Below are 14,878 nucleotides of genomic sequence, written 5' to 3'. Positions count from 1 at the left end.
TCGTGCAACTCTTTCCAATTTTATAACAATACGAACAAACAAATATTTAATTTTTAATTTTAGATAAATTGAATAAGTCCTAATCGATAAGTAACACTTTCCAATGATAAATTGCCGAATTTCCCATTGTTTAAAAAAAAAATATCAACATCACAACAACATCTCCCTTCTCCCCCTCCCATCTCTCTATCTCTTCCACCTCTCTCTCTCTCTCTCTCTCTCTCTCTCTCTCTCTCTCTCTCTCATTCTTTTCAAATTTAACAGCTGATATAAATTAATTTCATTTTATTCTCTAGATTAACGAACAACATTTATAAATAGATTTGATTTTCAATTATTGGTTTTTTTTTTCGTTTCCTATCAACGTCTTTTTTTTCATTAGGCAACAGGAATTGCCCTATATCTGGAAATGTGTTGAAAAATAAAATTAACAAAGTGAAAAACACTGTAACTTCTTTTCAGTCTTTCAGTCAATTCTATATACAGCATAACATTGGAATGCTTTTGCTTAAAAAAAATATTTTATTTTGTACGCACTTTATTGAAAAAAGCTCTGAACTGGACTACTAAACGATATTTGATAAAACACACAGGGGATACTATATATCTCTAAATCTATTACATTAAATGCTTCTTTTATGGCTCTTATCAAATTTGTTAGTTAACCAGGCAAGATCAGGCTGAATGGTGTAAATATTCGTTTTCCAGTTTAACTCAAATAATGTATTCAAGGATAACCAATAACAATACAGTTGAAGTGAGGCAAAGTAGCTTGGTCGGTTTCAGCTTCTTTATTAGTTCTTCACACTAATTATTAGACTACAGCAGGGACCATGTAAATGGGCGATTACCTAAGCGCAAAGTTAGAGTTATCAGAGCCGAAGGTGGGTTGCCGTAATTGCGCTTGTATTACGTAATAAAAAGATCTCTACTGTATTCTTCTTTAACATGATAACCGGTCGTTGAAATAACAACAATGAAATTTCATTTATACTTCCCAAATTCTACTTTCAAACCAAAAAAATTTTAGCAGGCGTCGGGTTGGGTCATAACACCTCAATCGTCAAATAAACAACTTGGAACCTCGTAAGTACAATGATTTACGTGCTTCTGCTATGTAAATGACTTCAAAAACTGCAAAAGCACGTAAAATAGCTGTGGAAGAGTGCCGGAAAATGGATTTTTTGCGCTTGAAGATTTCATTCGACGGATTGCGACACGCAAACTACGATTGGAAAGTTCCATTTTCCCTGACTTTCCCGGAAAAGTAACTTTCTCGGCCGCTTTATCCGTCCGAAAATGGAAATTCATGTATAATTTTTCGGCCGCAATCGACAGAGCGTGATAGTTTTCGAAATTGTCCGTAGAGTGATTTCTTTGTTTAAATTGTTGTGCTTTCGTCTTTCGTTTCACTTCAGTATTCAAACGTAAAAAACGTCGTTTGTGACTCGTGATGAAAGTTTTCGGTACGGCCTGCTTACGACTAGCGCCGAAAAATGCAAATTTTCATCACTCGTAACAAAATGTACTAATTCTCGGGTAACTATGTCTCTCGCCTAACGGCTCGGCAGCACAATCACCTTCGTATCCATTTTTCATCATCTCTCCCACAGATTTCAATCTACTATGAAATCTTAATGCGTACGACGTAAATTCAATGTACCGATTACCTACACGGTTGTTTTTCAATAAATTGGTAAACGGAACAAGTTATTTAAACAATCTGATCTAACCCATCGAATATAATTAACAAATAAATTCAACGAACGTGCGTGTTCTGAACAACAATAATTTGCCAACTGCTGAAAATAAAATTAGTTCAACTACGTAACGTACCCAAGTCATACATGGGCAACACAAAGTTAATATGCCTCCATTCATCCACTAAAAACTATTCGTTTGTATTGTCGCTTTACCGTTTCACTCTTGAATTTTGGACGCCGTTTAAATTTTAATCAACAAATCGTCCAAATTTAGTATGGTTGGTAGTTCGATCTCTTCTAACTTAATCGAATCGTATTTGTAAATGACCTTCATCGGATGTACAAAATTCTCCTCCATGGTAAACAGATCGTTTTGTGTCTGAAAAAAGATAATTTAAATTCTATCGTTAGACCTCTGATTGGGTTCGGAGCATCGCTAATAAAGGTGGGACAAAATTCAATTCACATGAGTACTTTTATGAATAAGAGATTTCTATACTTACATGCGTATTCCGTTCATTCAATTTCTTTTCCAATTTTTCGATGAAAATGGGTTGAATGGGATTCTCACAGTCGTCCAGTGTGTACGACTTTATAATCTAAATGAAACCAAAATTAAGTGTAAGCTTCGACCAAATGAATTCATCACAAAAACTTACCCGCAACACTTGAGCAGTCGTTAGGTCCGAACACAGCTCAAAAATTGTGTCGACATCTTCTTCGGATTTGCGAGATTGGAGCAACGATGACACTTGGATTAACGGTTGAAGAGGTTGTAAAATATCGTTTGGCTGAAATGACCGATCAACATTAAAACTAAGCGACAGAATGAAGTTGCGAATCCGAATACCATTTTCTTTTTGCGAGCCCAATCCTCCAGGCAGCTCACATTATATCTGATCTTCATTCCCGTTTTCCACATACACAGTTCTTGTCTCAACATCAGATTGTTTATGGAAATGGCACAAATGTAGTAAAGTAATTGCTTGAAAATTTGCTCAATGTAACCGTCGTCGAGGCCGAAAAATTGGAATTGTTTGTAGAAATATTCCAGCTGATTGACCAGAGATTTCGGTTCGACAGTTTGGTTACCATCGGGCGTCATTAATGACATCGATCGACCGCGTGCACCTGGCATTTATTGAAATTCAATTTTGTGATTTCCATAGATCTGTACAGCGTTTGATGTGAAAATTACCTTGACTCTTGCCCCTCGCCATCTCGTCGTGGTCCAAAATGGCTGGCACAATGTGTGGTTTCATGAAATCCTGTACTTGACGAACTGTTTTTTCATACAGACCGGTGATGTCGCCCAAAATTACTTGCCTATTGACATTGGAATTGACATTCAATTAGGTCTAGTTTTCGTGTATAAAAAGAACATCAGATTAGTACCTGTACTCAGACAAATCGAAATTTTTGAGTTGCTGCTGATTCTGACTGTCGGTGTTCAGTAGCATGTACTCATCAACGCCACCGTACTGCTTCAAAAGATTGTGCAATCTAAAATTGGAAATTTCAGTTTCTTTGTGTCAGCGAATGATTGTGAAAATGCAATACTTGAGAGTATTAACAAGCCATAACACACGATACTCGCTGGTATTTGGTGAGCGATAAACTTTTCTCACATTCAGCAAGAAGTTTGTAAGTAAAAGGCGAACATCCTTGTCGGTATTGAGTAGATCGGTGTACCTGAAATTGACGTTATTCATCAGTCGATGCTCAGACAATGGTTCTTTCGATGTTAAATGTACCTGATGGTCATAAATACAATGTAGGCCGGCAGTCCAGGAAATAGCGTAATAGCTACGCGTCGCGTTAATTCAACTATCAACCGCTGCAGTATTTTATCGGTGTCCTTTTCGTTGTACTTGAAGATACCTTAAACAGAACCGAATTTCTTTAGGATACAGCGCCGACGATTTACTACATTTTACCATACCTCGATACACCTGAGCCTTTTTCTTAACAACGGCCAAATTACTTTTGACATTCTCCTTAAGCTTTGTCGAATCATCCAGTCCATGCTCGCGTAATCGACTCGACAAAATGTTATTTTTATTAATCAACTCCTCCACTTTCCTCGTCAATTCATCTATTTGTTCCTGTTGTTCCGAGTACAGTGTCAAGGACTTTTCCAATTCATACCGTAAATATGAGACACTCTGCTGTAAAACTTCTACGGTTGTGTCGTCGGTATGAATGACCTTTTCATAAATAATTTCCTGTAGTTTGTCGCGTTCGCTGCGTAGATCGTCAATTGTCTTATTTAGTTCGGTTAGACGTAAATTATTTTCTTCTGTTAACGCTGATAATTCAGACTCAAGTTGCCTGAAAAACAAGTGATAAACTCGCGTCACTAACGTGCACTGGCGTGCGTCGGAAGGTAGTACCTGTTGACAAGCTTTTGTGCTTGGAAAGCTTCGACAATTTCACCTTCATTCATTCCCGTTTCGTTTTTAATTGTAGCTGATCCTAGCGTACGTAACGATTGGCTTTGTTGCGCTAAAATAGCTCTCAGTTGGATGCACTCATCACGACGACGTTTATTTTCGTCCTGCAAAGCTACGTATTGCGCTAAAATTTAGATTGGAAATCCATTAATGCAACCGAAGCGAACTTATTCAATTCTGGCACAATGGGTCCACAAGAGGCCTACGTGCATATCTGTTTAAGCAATTGAACAGATGCCCTGTTTAATAAATAAATAAATAATATTCAATTCTAATTGAGTAAATACCTTCTAGCTCTTGACTTTCCACACCGCGATTGATGCTATTACGAAGTAACTGATAGTCCTGTCGCAATTTTTCATTCTCCACTTCCAATTCGGACGCCCTGAATAAGAGATGATAGTTTGTCACATAAAACTTGCTGCTCATAGTCAAGATTTTTCGATGTACATGTTCAAGTTTGTACGTATAAGACATTCGGAATTGTAGCGATGATAAGAAAATTTCTAAAAGTTTTCGTTAAATTTCGGTATTGATAAGATAGGAAAAGCGATTTATGACACACCGACTGTAGTAATAAACAAACGAATTATTAACTGAGAAGCATCGCACGAGTAACCATCAAAATGCGTAAATTTGAACATAATTTACATCCTCGTTTTTTGAAAATGTGAGAGAGACAATGAGGTGAATATGTTTGGATTCTGTTCAAAGTTACGCGTTTTGACGGAACTCCACTTATGGTGAGTGCAAACAAAACAGTATGCTGAGATTTTGGGTGAAACAGTTTCATCCGTTGTCGGTAAGCAGTGGATAATGCGTGCAGGTAAATCTTTACCGGTTCGCCCCAAAAGTACATGATATAAAACTTACTTGAGTGACTCTTCATTGGTCATCGATTTGCTTGACTTGTTGTTCATGGTAGTAATTTGCTTTTCCAGCGATTTGCGTTTCAAGCGTTCGTCGTCCAGCATCTTCCTTAATTTTAAAATCAACACCGTATCTGAACTCTTTGTCGGTGTAGAGGAGTCTGTAATTCCAGCAAAAACATGAGATAAACCAGCACGATTAAATGCTGCTCACATGAACTTACTTTTAGCAGAAAATGATTCTGGAGTTAGGAAACTTTCACTCTTCGAATTATCAGCGTGCATTGGTGGCGTATTAAATCCTCTTTTCACCTCTAAAGTATTCCTCGTTGACGAATAGCCAAAGTCTTCATCGATAGTAATGCTGGATGCATTGCTGACTGAACGGGAATGTGTGATGCTACCTTTCGGAACTAGGTGACATAAACGATCGATTTCATTTCGAAAAAGGTAGTTGTCACTTTCCAAATTCTCTTTGTCTTTGATGGCACGTTGGTATGCTTGATGGATTTCATTGTTATCGACTTCCGAAAGGATACGACTTTTTTGTGTAGTGGTGACTGGAAGTGGTTAAAATTAGGAATTTCTGGATAAAGGTAATGTAGAAGTCTCCTACCATTGTCTTCCTTTTTAGCGAACTCGATCATTTCGTGTACTTGCTTTTTCAGCTCCTCATTTTCCACTCTCCACGTTTGCTTCTGGTTATTCCACTCTTGTTCAGCGACCGCTCTGTCCTCGAGAATGTTCATTTTTTCGTCGCGTTCATTCTCCAATTGCTGGCGAATTGTAACCATAGCATCATCTTTCTTCGCAGACTCGGTACGAACGGTTTTCAACTCATTTTCCATGTTTTTCATTGCTTCCAATTTCGATTTGAGCTCTGGAATCTCCGTATTTTTCGTCTTTAGCTGCACATTTTCCTTGTTCAATTCATCGATTCGTTGCTGCATTGAAATGATTTTGTTTTCCAATCCTTTGTACATCTTTTGCATATGCGAAATGGTGCGAGCTTCGGCTTTCATTTTCTTATACAAACGTTTTGCCAAGAATCGACGAATCGCCGACTGGCAGATAATAATCTTTCTCAATTTAGATTTGTAAGCCACGCGTGCCAGGTAGCCACGGCACAATCGTTGAATTTGAGTTGCCTGTGATGGAAATGGTGCGACTGTCAGTACAACGAAGAAAGAACTAATCGAATCATTCCACCCTCATATACCTTGTAATTATCCAAATTAGCTTTGAACTGACGCCGCGCCAACAGACCTCGACCATACTTTTGAATACCAAGTACCGATTTTCGTGTTTGAATGTATTTGCTTCGAACAACCCATCCTCTGACATAACGCTGTACGGTGACAGCGGCACGATTTTTTCGCAGTTGATCGGCTTTCCTGTGTTGTAAATGAAATGAAACATCGAACTGGAAAAAAGAAGCCAAACATCCGTTTACCTTCTAGCGATGTAACCTCGTGCGTATCGTTGTATACCCAACACTGATTTACGTAACCTATTGTACCTGTGACGATAAACAAATCGTCGCACCATCGACTGAACCACGATAATACATTTCTTTCGAACGTCCAGGCGAACCTGTTCCAAATACGCCACCTGCCCCGCTCGAAAGAATATTCGGTATTTATCATCGTCGTGAATCCAATTGTTAATAATTCGAGTAGATGTTTCCTTAAAATCGTACTCAGCAATTTGCGAACTTTTGCAGAGTAATCGATACCTGGCATAGAAATCATCGTATTGCCAGCGTGATGGAAACCCAGCTGCCGATATGCGCACTGTTTCTAGAACGCCACAAGCTCTTAACTGTTGAACAATTTTAGTTGGTTCCCATTTGAACGCTTTTTTCTCTTCGTTGGGCTGTGTGGAATGGGAAATGTGAACAAGAATGTGAGATTTTCGATAAAATCGGATATAGTTTACGTGTACTCACTTTTATGCAACGAACGTAGTGCGGAGTGGTCGCGTGAAGTGTTTGGATGAGCATACTTAAGCTCTCCCGAAACTGCGAACCAACCGATTGCCGATGTTGCCTGGATGGCAGAGACTGTAAGTAAATCGAAAACAATATTTTAGTTTTCCCGAAAAGAATTCGGTGCAAATAAGTTAGATCATGCGTGTTAGTACAACAAGGTTAGGTTACATGCTCACAAAAGAAGATGTGAGGCGTTATATTTGGAGTATAGAAACATTTGGACTGACACCTCGGTCATCTGGACATGATTAGAAAACGAATTTCATTACAAATTCTCATTGCGGCAAAGTCTAAGTTGTAAATATGTGAACGAAAGATGATGGACGGACCCGCAAGCGATCGATATTAGGAACATGCAGTTTTCAAGCTCATCTCCGGCACTATCGTCTATAAAAGGGACAGTTTCCATTCAGCCCTGACATGAAGAGTTTTTTGAATGACCGCCGATCAAAGGTTCAGATACTTTCGCTCGATGTTAGATTTCGTCGACGGAATTTGTTTCTTAGGAATTATCAATTGTAAACAGTTCATTGACGTTCAATGCATAGTGCCGAGCAATAACGTCCAGGTCCATATACTTAGTCCCCTCCCAATAGTCCATTCAAATAGAAAAAAAACCCACAACCATGTCATGCAACCAAACAAATAAAACGAATCAAAAACTAACTCTGTTCTTTCCCGGTGTTGCATTCTGAAAATTAATTTCAAATTTCAGTTAAATTGACGCATTTCTGTTTATGACATTCAACAGACTTCCAACAAATTCGAATTTTAACTTACCAATGACTTCGATGCACTAATCACGACCCGTCCGCTCAGCGACGTATTCGATTTATTTTGTTTAGCATCATCGCAGTCGTCGAGTTCCATCAATTTTCGTAAGAAATCCATTTCGGATTCTCGCAGACAATGGTGTCGCGATTTTTCTCCAGAAAGCTAAATGCATCATACTCCACGGTATCGGAAAAGTGTTTAACGAAGAACGCTACGCAACGATGGAATGGAATTGAATTCACAAAACAACAAATTGGCTTAATGACAACTCACAATTTGTTCCGAATCGCGGCTTATCGAAGTGCTTGTACTTGGAACATTTCTCTATTAATTTACCAACCCACGACTCGTCCGATCCCTTGGGCATCTGTCATTGGAATTAGAATTACATGTGAAGAACTTATCAGAATAACGCGTTCGAGTTGCAAATATACATACCCGACACTCCTCATCCAATAAATCCAAAATGCCCAGTTTAGATTCAATCAAATCAATGCACGGCTGATTATCATAAAAATCGATCATAGTCCAGACGATTCCCTCTTTGAGATACTCTTCCTGCTCCAATTTGAACACGTGCTGGTTGAATTGCTGTTGTAACCTGAATAAAACAGCCGATAATGTAGGCATCTTCAGGACCATTTTACAATTGTTAATGTACTAACTTCTCGTTTGCATAATTAATGCAAAACTGTTCGAACGAGTTCGTTTCGAATGTCTCGAAACCGTAAATATCCAACACGCCGATGAAACAATTTTGTGTTTTGCCGCTGACCAAACTCTTGTTGATCACGTTGACGATGTACTGAAACAATTTCGCGTAAATGTGTTTCGCAAGGGCATCCCGAGCTGCTTCAGAAGTGGATAAGTTTATCGGAATGAGAACAGTTTCATTCATCGATTCGATTTGTTTGTGAATTAACCACTTCTGCAGATCATCAACGTTCAATTTGAGAATGTCGCTGAACAGGTTCAAATGCAAATCGTCCGCCTGAAGCAAACGAGATGAAAATAAGTGAAAAAGTGAAATAATTGAATGGAAGATAATTGTTTTACGTTGACAGAGCATCCATCGTTATCGGATTCTTTGGAATTTTTTCTATTCGAAAGAAAAAATTCGATGTTCCCCAGATGAAGAATGGAAGCCAAAACTTTTACGATGTCATTCACCTAAAAATCAAAATTTAATCCACTGATACCAACTGTCTGACAATGTCAAGTAAATTACCTCGCCCTGAGTAAATCCAAGTGTATTCAGCGCTCCTATTGTTTCGGTAAATTGTTCAAGGTCCGAGACCCTCGCTATATCTGGCGAGTTACCTTGATTTAGGAATCGAAACTTGTCTTGATGATCTGCGAATATAGAATCCGTAAGGAACTGTCCAGACATTTGCAATCACAACAATTTACCCAACATCAATTCGGGCCATTGATCTCTAGCAGAGCACAATTGATAGAATATGTGATAATTTCGTTCGCCTGGAGCTTGAAACACAACTCTAGACTTTTCCAACAAATACGTCTGCATGGTAGCGCCCGTCAACGACATTACATTCAAATAATTGGTGAACAGAAGTTTCGTAAATTTACCAAATCTCGAACTATTATCGTTTCGAGTGGTTTTAGCATTGCCAATTGCTTCCATAATCGGACTACTGGCCAATACTTTCTTTTCGATTTGCGTCTCGGATTCACTACCACCGACAGCTGCAAAATATCTCATCGCGTATTTGGCGGAAACGGTTTTTCCAGCGCCTGATTCTCCGCTAACAATAATACTAAGATCACACTTTTCTCGCTCTAACTTAGCGTATGCTTCCTCAGCCACAGCGAATATATGCGGTTCCAATTCACCCATGGCATGACCGCGATACGCTCGAATCATATCGGGTCCATATAATGGTAATTCGGCATACGGATTGATTGCAACCAATATGATGCCACAATATGTGTAAATAGCTTGTCGGCCGCAAAACCTAAAACGAAAGGTTATTGGTATACACGGTTCTGGTTACAGCAAATTTCGAACCCTTTACCTGACTTCGAGATTATGCAGCACGTCCGGTTCATGCAAGTACGACAATGCAGTGAGATCATTTTGACCAATCAGTATGGCAGGATTTCGTAGTGGTGGCAAGTCTGTGTCTTCGTTTTTTATTGGAATTGTTTTTGAGACGCCTGCGTCTGTTAGTAAATGAATTACTTTGGATTCTGGCGTATAGTGCGCGGTAAGCATTGCACCCTCCCAAACAAGGCTCGGATCTGTAGCTTGGATCCATATTCGTGCATCCTGAATATAGGGCAAGGGAGAGGATTTAGAAATCGGTTGAAAAACTTGTGCACTTGTAGTAATTTTTTTCGCTACTGGTTATTGAAGTTGGTCTAGGCTAAAACCAGTAAGAAAGTTAGTAGGATTTAGTGGTAAGCTCCGCCACAAACTCGTAAAGCTTTAGTTGTTAAATGAACAGAAAATACATAAAATTATAGCCAATGCAAGCTAGAAAACATTCATCTCTACTTCTATCAGGCAAACAATTGTCCTTATTTCTGAAAGACTGGCTCGCAAATTTACGCTTGTTACGCAAATCGACTAAAATGTAATAAAAGAAGGAAAACTAAGACTGAGTTGCTTCACTTTTCCCTAACGGTATAACGGTAACCACTTTGACGATCACATTGAACATTTTTAGGTATGTACTCTCCAATCTTCATTGTTACGACTTACTATTATTAAACAGTTGAAACTGTTATGCCGCCCATATATTGCACATACAGATGAACAAATTCACTCAAAATACAATTTTTCAAGAATCACAACTGTGAAGAGTCTCCGGTAAATAAACACAACAATATTTATGACAATACATCAAACAAACAGCCGAATATATCAGGTGAAACGATTTAAGATATTTACACAAGCAATTAAACGTACAATGATTCTCATTGTGATTCAACAATTCCATACAGTAAGCCCTACGAGTTTTGGTACTTTGTAATTATACACTTAAAATAACCGTAGCAGTCGATATAAGTATAGTGAATTCTTATCTTTTCAACCAAAATTTTTGTTGTGGTTTATCACATAACACCGTGTGAATGAATCACCTCTTTCAGTATTTTCCTGGTCGTTTGAATATTCAATAAAATCGGCATTGAATCGTGGAACATATAAATACAATACAATATACAAATATTGTTAAACAAATAAGAAAGAACAACGTCAAAGAAATGAATTTCAATTTTGAGAAAAAAGTAGGTTATTCATTTGTAAACACAATAGCTTTTGATTGAATTATTTTGGATCACTTAAATGACAGTTTCTCATGTTATCATAAAGTGAGCCGTTTGTTTTCGAGTCAAATTATTTATTAGGATTATACAGCACAAAACGAATTATAATTAAAACAAACAGAAGATTCGAAGAAAAAAAAAATGTTTTCACTTTCAAGGTTATAGCCACAAAACAGCGAAAGAATCCATACAATCACCTTTCCTTACCTTTGTGTATAATTTCGTTGAAGACATTTTATCCTCGTTGCGTAAATTGTTGCTTCAAAAATTAAAATTATAAACTTTCACTTAAACTAATTAATGTTCTAAATCGCTAGCCAAATTATCTTTTATTTCTTTTTAACAACAAATTTTACGTATGAGAAAAATGTACACCAACGAACGATAAACGTGCCAAAAACAATTTTTTTTTGACTTATGCGTCGGTACACAACATTTTCTGTTTGACAGCAAATTTTTGCTTTACGTCGTGGTGAATTCATATTATAGAGGAATGTGGGTACCTGGGTATAGTTTCGTCCAAATATAAACACTATTTGGTGTAAACATACCCACGGCTCGGAAAGAGAGAAAGTCTATAATGTTTTCAGAAATGAGAGTTGTTGTGGTTTGAGATACTAATTCACTTAATTTTATTTAACAAATGAAGGAGTAGAGTATAATGTAGTTTTTTATATCCACACAGATTGTGCATTTAAAGATCATAAGATTAGAGCTGCTATTAAAATTAAAACCTTAACCCTTATTTTGATAATTGAACGAAATCATGTTGATTACGAAAGTGTTACTGGTGTAGTCGCTCTCTCCTCTACAGTATAATGGAAGACTTTAGTTTTTGGTCAGATTCATTTTGTCATTTTTTTTTTTTTTTGGTAAATAAAAAATAATTTACCCACAAATAAGAGAAGAACATCACAATTTGACCATGCCTCGTTTATACTGAGCGTTCTGCGAGTTACCACTTGCAATTTGGTATGATATTCGAAATAAAGTGTACGTATAAGGTTACTAATATAGTCTGTTGACTCTTTCATTAGCGAACAACCCACCTTCCATAAAACTGTTGAACCAATTGTGCTGTCTAGAACGTCGACTGGCCACTGTGGCAACTGTTAAAGCTACCGCACATCTAACCGAAGTTTTACTTATTTCGTATAAAGTGCGACGCAAAATCTTTTACTTCATAAATTGTGACATGAATAAATAGAGCGAATCACTTATCCTACCGTTCGTTGTGGTGTTTTCGCTCCACAACAACTTGTCATATTATCGTTTTTCTTTGGCTATAGAGTTCCGCTTTTATAAACGATTATGTCTTACACTTAATCTAATCTTAGTTATTGGCTAAGTACTCGACCATATTTTAAGAGATCTATTGATGTTCAGTTCATATTTTCATTTTTAATCAGCCAGTCGTGTTTGAACAATGTGGTTGAAGTTAAATAGTGGCATTTTACTCCTTTTTACTCTGTCAACATCGACAGAAGGACATCTATCGCAGCTAGCAGCAAGACTTCCTTTAGAGGTATATCGAGAAAATTTTTGTCAACATGACGAAAAGAAGAAAATAGTTTTTTGTTTCTGAAGGGCAATCCATCGCCTCCAGGCAGTTTGTGGCCACTACCCAATTACTGGGGGAAAACGGAAAATGTCGTTTCAATTGCGTCAAAGGATTCATTTTCGTATAAGGCCAACGTTGACGGTTGTGCTATTCTCAATCGTGCCATACAACGATATTCATGGGAGTTTTTGTTTCGCAACCTAACTATTACACCTGACACTGATTTACCTCTTCTAACAACGGTTGAAATCGAAATCGCTCGTGATCCGTTGGTGAATCTTTGCGATGAGTACCCACAACTGAATACGGACATCGATTATGAGGCTTGTAAATGAGATTTTTTAATTCTACCAGTGTCTGTAGCCCGCTAGTAATCCTCTAAGAGCATTACTACCATGATCACTTCAAAAATGTTTTTTGCAAAAGCTAGGTTTTTGAATAATGACGCAACGTTCAAAATTTAATGATGCTGATTGTAGCACTTGAGTTTTTCTTATAGATAATAATGTGTCTCTCAGCATAGACTTTAATAGAGTGTATATTGAGTAAATAACTTTTAGTATTTTAATCAAACATTTAGATAATTTAACCGTGTCATCGGCGAGTGCGGAAGGAAGGGCTAAAATTGCAGCGAAAACAGTGTGGGGTGCTTTAAGAGGATTAGAAACGTTTTCTCAGTTGATTTGGACGGATGGTGAATCGAGTCATCGTTTTGTCAATGAAACAGTAATACGAGATCATCCCCGATTTCCCCACAGAGGTTTAATGATTGATTCTGCCCGACATTATCTACCATAATAGAGCAAGTAATTGAGTCACTGTCTTACAACAAGTTGAATGTACTGCATTGGCATATTGTTGACGACCAAAGTTTTCCTTTCGTTAGCGTTAAATATCCGGAACTATCGAAAAAGGTTAGCATTGCTGAAGTGAATCAATTGAATAACTACAGCAAAATGTTGAATTTTTTCAAGGGAGCCTACTTGCCGGAATTAGTGTACGATCCGTCTGATGTAAAACATATAATTGACTTTGCAAGAGATCGTGGCATCAGAGTGATATTGGAGTTTGATACACCGGGTCACACTCAAGGTTTTGGCAAGGCTTTTCCAAGTATAAGTTCACTTCATTGGTGTTCGTAAATATTTAGTAATGTCGCTTTGTGCCAATAAGGTCTGATAACGCCATGTTTTGGGGATGGTATTAACGCTGGAACGGCAAACTATCCCAATCACGCTGCCTATGAAATTTTAAATCCTATGGATGAAAACACTTATACATTCATGACTGATTTCCTCAAAGAAATTGTTGAAAGCGTGTCAAAGGATAAATATGTTCATCTTGGAATGGATGAGGTACTTATACAATTTTACACAAAAAAAATAAAAATCTTCATGATCGCAATAACAGTTTTACGGAAATGAAAGAAGTTCAACAATATTACACTAGAAGAGTATTGGAAAATTTAAAAAATATTGGCGGACATCCGATAATTTGGCATGATCCGATAGAGTTTGGTGTAGTAGTAAGTGTAGTTTATACAATTCGTTTACTGCTGACTGTAAATTCTATACGAATTTTTAGCCTGAAAAAGATGTGATTCTTCAAGTATGGAAAGGAGGTAGTGAGGATGATCCGTGGGAACCATATATGGAGGTAAAATGAATTTTTTTATTAGACTTTTCCACACAACTCTCTAAAAACAATGCGTAATTGTATTCGGCGCCAGAGAGCAATAAAAGGTGGATATCAAGTGTTGTTGTCATCGTGTTGGTATTTGAATTATATAAATTACGGAGAAAGTTGGAAGGCATATTATGAGTGCGAACCAATCTTGCCGAACAGTGAGTCTATTTTTCAGTTGTTAAACTCTGTCGACCATTTTATTTCACAATATTTATAAATCATCACACAGTAACATCCGAAGAAGCTCAATTAGTTCTTGGCGGAGAGGCTGCACTCTGGGCTGAATATGTCGATGCAACGAACATTATTCCACGACTATTTCCATTTGTAGGAGCCGTGGCAGAGCGACTGTGGTCACCTGTTAATTCAAGCACGACTGCTGATGCTAAGCATCGTTTAGATGAACACCGATGTCGCCTTTTATGGTTAATTTTTATAATGTGATTCGAAAAAATAAATTAAAATAAAATTCCTACACAGGCGAGGCGTTCCTGCTCAGCCAATCTACAATGGATATTGCCATGGTAGTGAAAAGTATGGAGTACTCCCAC

At 37.6% G+C, this 14,878-nt stretch overlaps 1 protein-coding gene and 2 long non-coding RNA genes across 3 annotated transcripts; 2 read left to right on the top strand and 1 right to left on the bottom strand.

The window, feature by feature from the left end:
- Positions 1-228: 228 nt before the first annotated feature.
- Positions 229-11,482, bottom strand: LOC119076359 (unconventional myosin-Va-like). Its single transcript, XM_037183058.1, is given in 28 exon segments — positions 229-2,082; positions 2,207-2,302; positions 2,363-2,494; positions 2,554-2,834; positions 2,902-3,029; positions 3,099-3,206; positions 3,264-3,395; positions 3,458-3,584; positions 3,646-4,034; positions 4,097-4,280; positions 4,444-4,541; positions 5,030-5,186; positions 5,250-5,585; positions 5,642-6,173; positions 6,245-6,419; positions 6,479-6,900; positions 6,974-7,087; positions 7,683-7,706; positions 7,796-7,923; positions 7,926-8,000; positions 8,063-8,156; positions 8,228-8,390; positions 8,455-8,780; positions 8,846-8,959; positions 9,018-9,142; positions 9,200-9,765; positions 9,826-10,079; positions 11,288-11,482. Coding segments are annotated over 28 exon segments (5,445 nt in total). The 5' UTR covers positions 11,315-11,482; the 3' UTR covers positions 229-1,944.
- A 1,777-nt stretch (positions 11,483-13,259) lies between these two features.
- On the top strand, positions 13,260-13,990 carry LOC119076400. The gene is made up of 3 exons (XR_005087617.1): positions 13,260-13,555; positions 13,616-13,754; positions 13,815-13,990. It is a non-coding gene; the product is annotated as an uncharacterized LOC119076400 (long non-coding RNA).
- Positions 13,991-14,052: 62 nt separating this feature from the next.
- On the top strand, positions 14,053-14,450 carry LOC119076398. Its single transcript, XR_005087615.1, has 3 exons — positions 14,053-14,166; positions 14,226-14,297; positions 14,371-14,450. It is a non-coding gene; the product is annotated as an uncharacterized LOC119076398 (long non-coding RNA).
- Positions 14,451-14,878: the final 428 nt, after the last annotated feature.

The sequence above is a fragment of the Bradysia coprophila genome, unplaced genomic scaffold (genome assembly GCF_014529535.1).
Source record: "Bradysia coprophila strain Holo2 unplaced genomic scaffold, BU_Bcop_v1 contig_232, whole genome shotgun sequence".
NCBI lineage: Eukaryota > Metazoa > Arthropoda > Insecta > Diptera > Sciaridae > Bradysia > Bradysia coprophila.
Note: the sequence above shows the minus strand (reverse complement) of the source record. Positions and strands in the feature narration are given on the sequence as shown.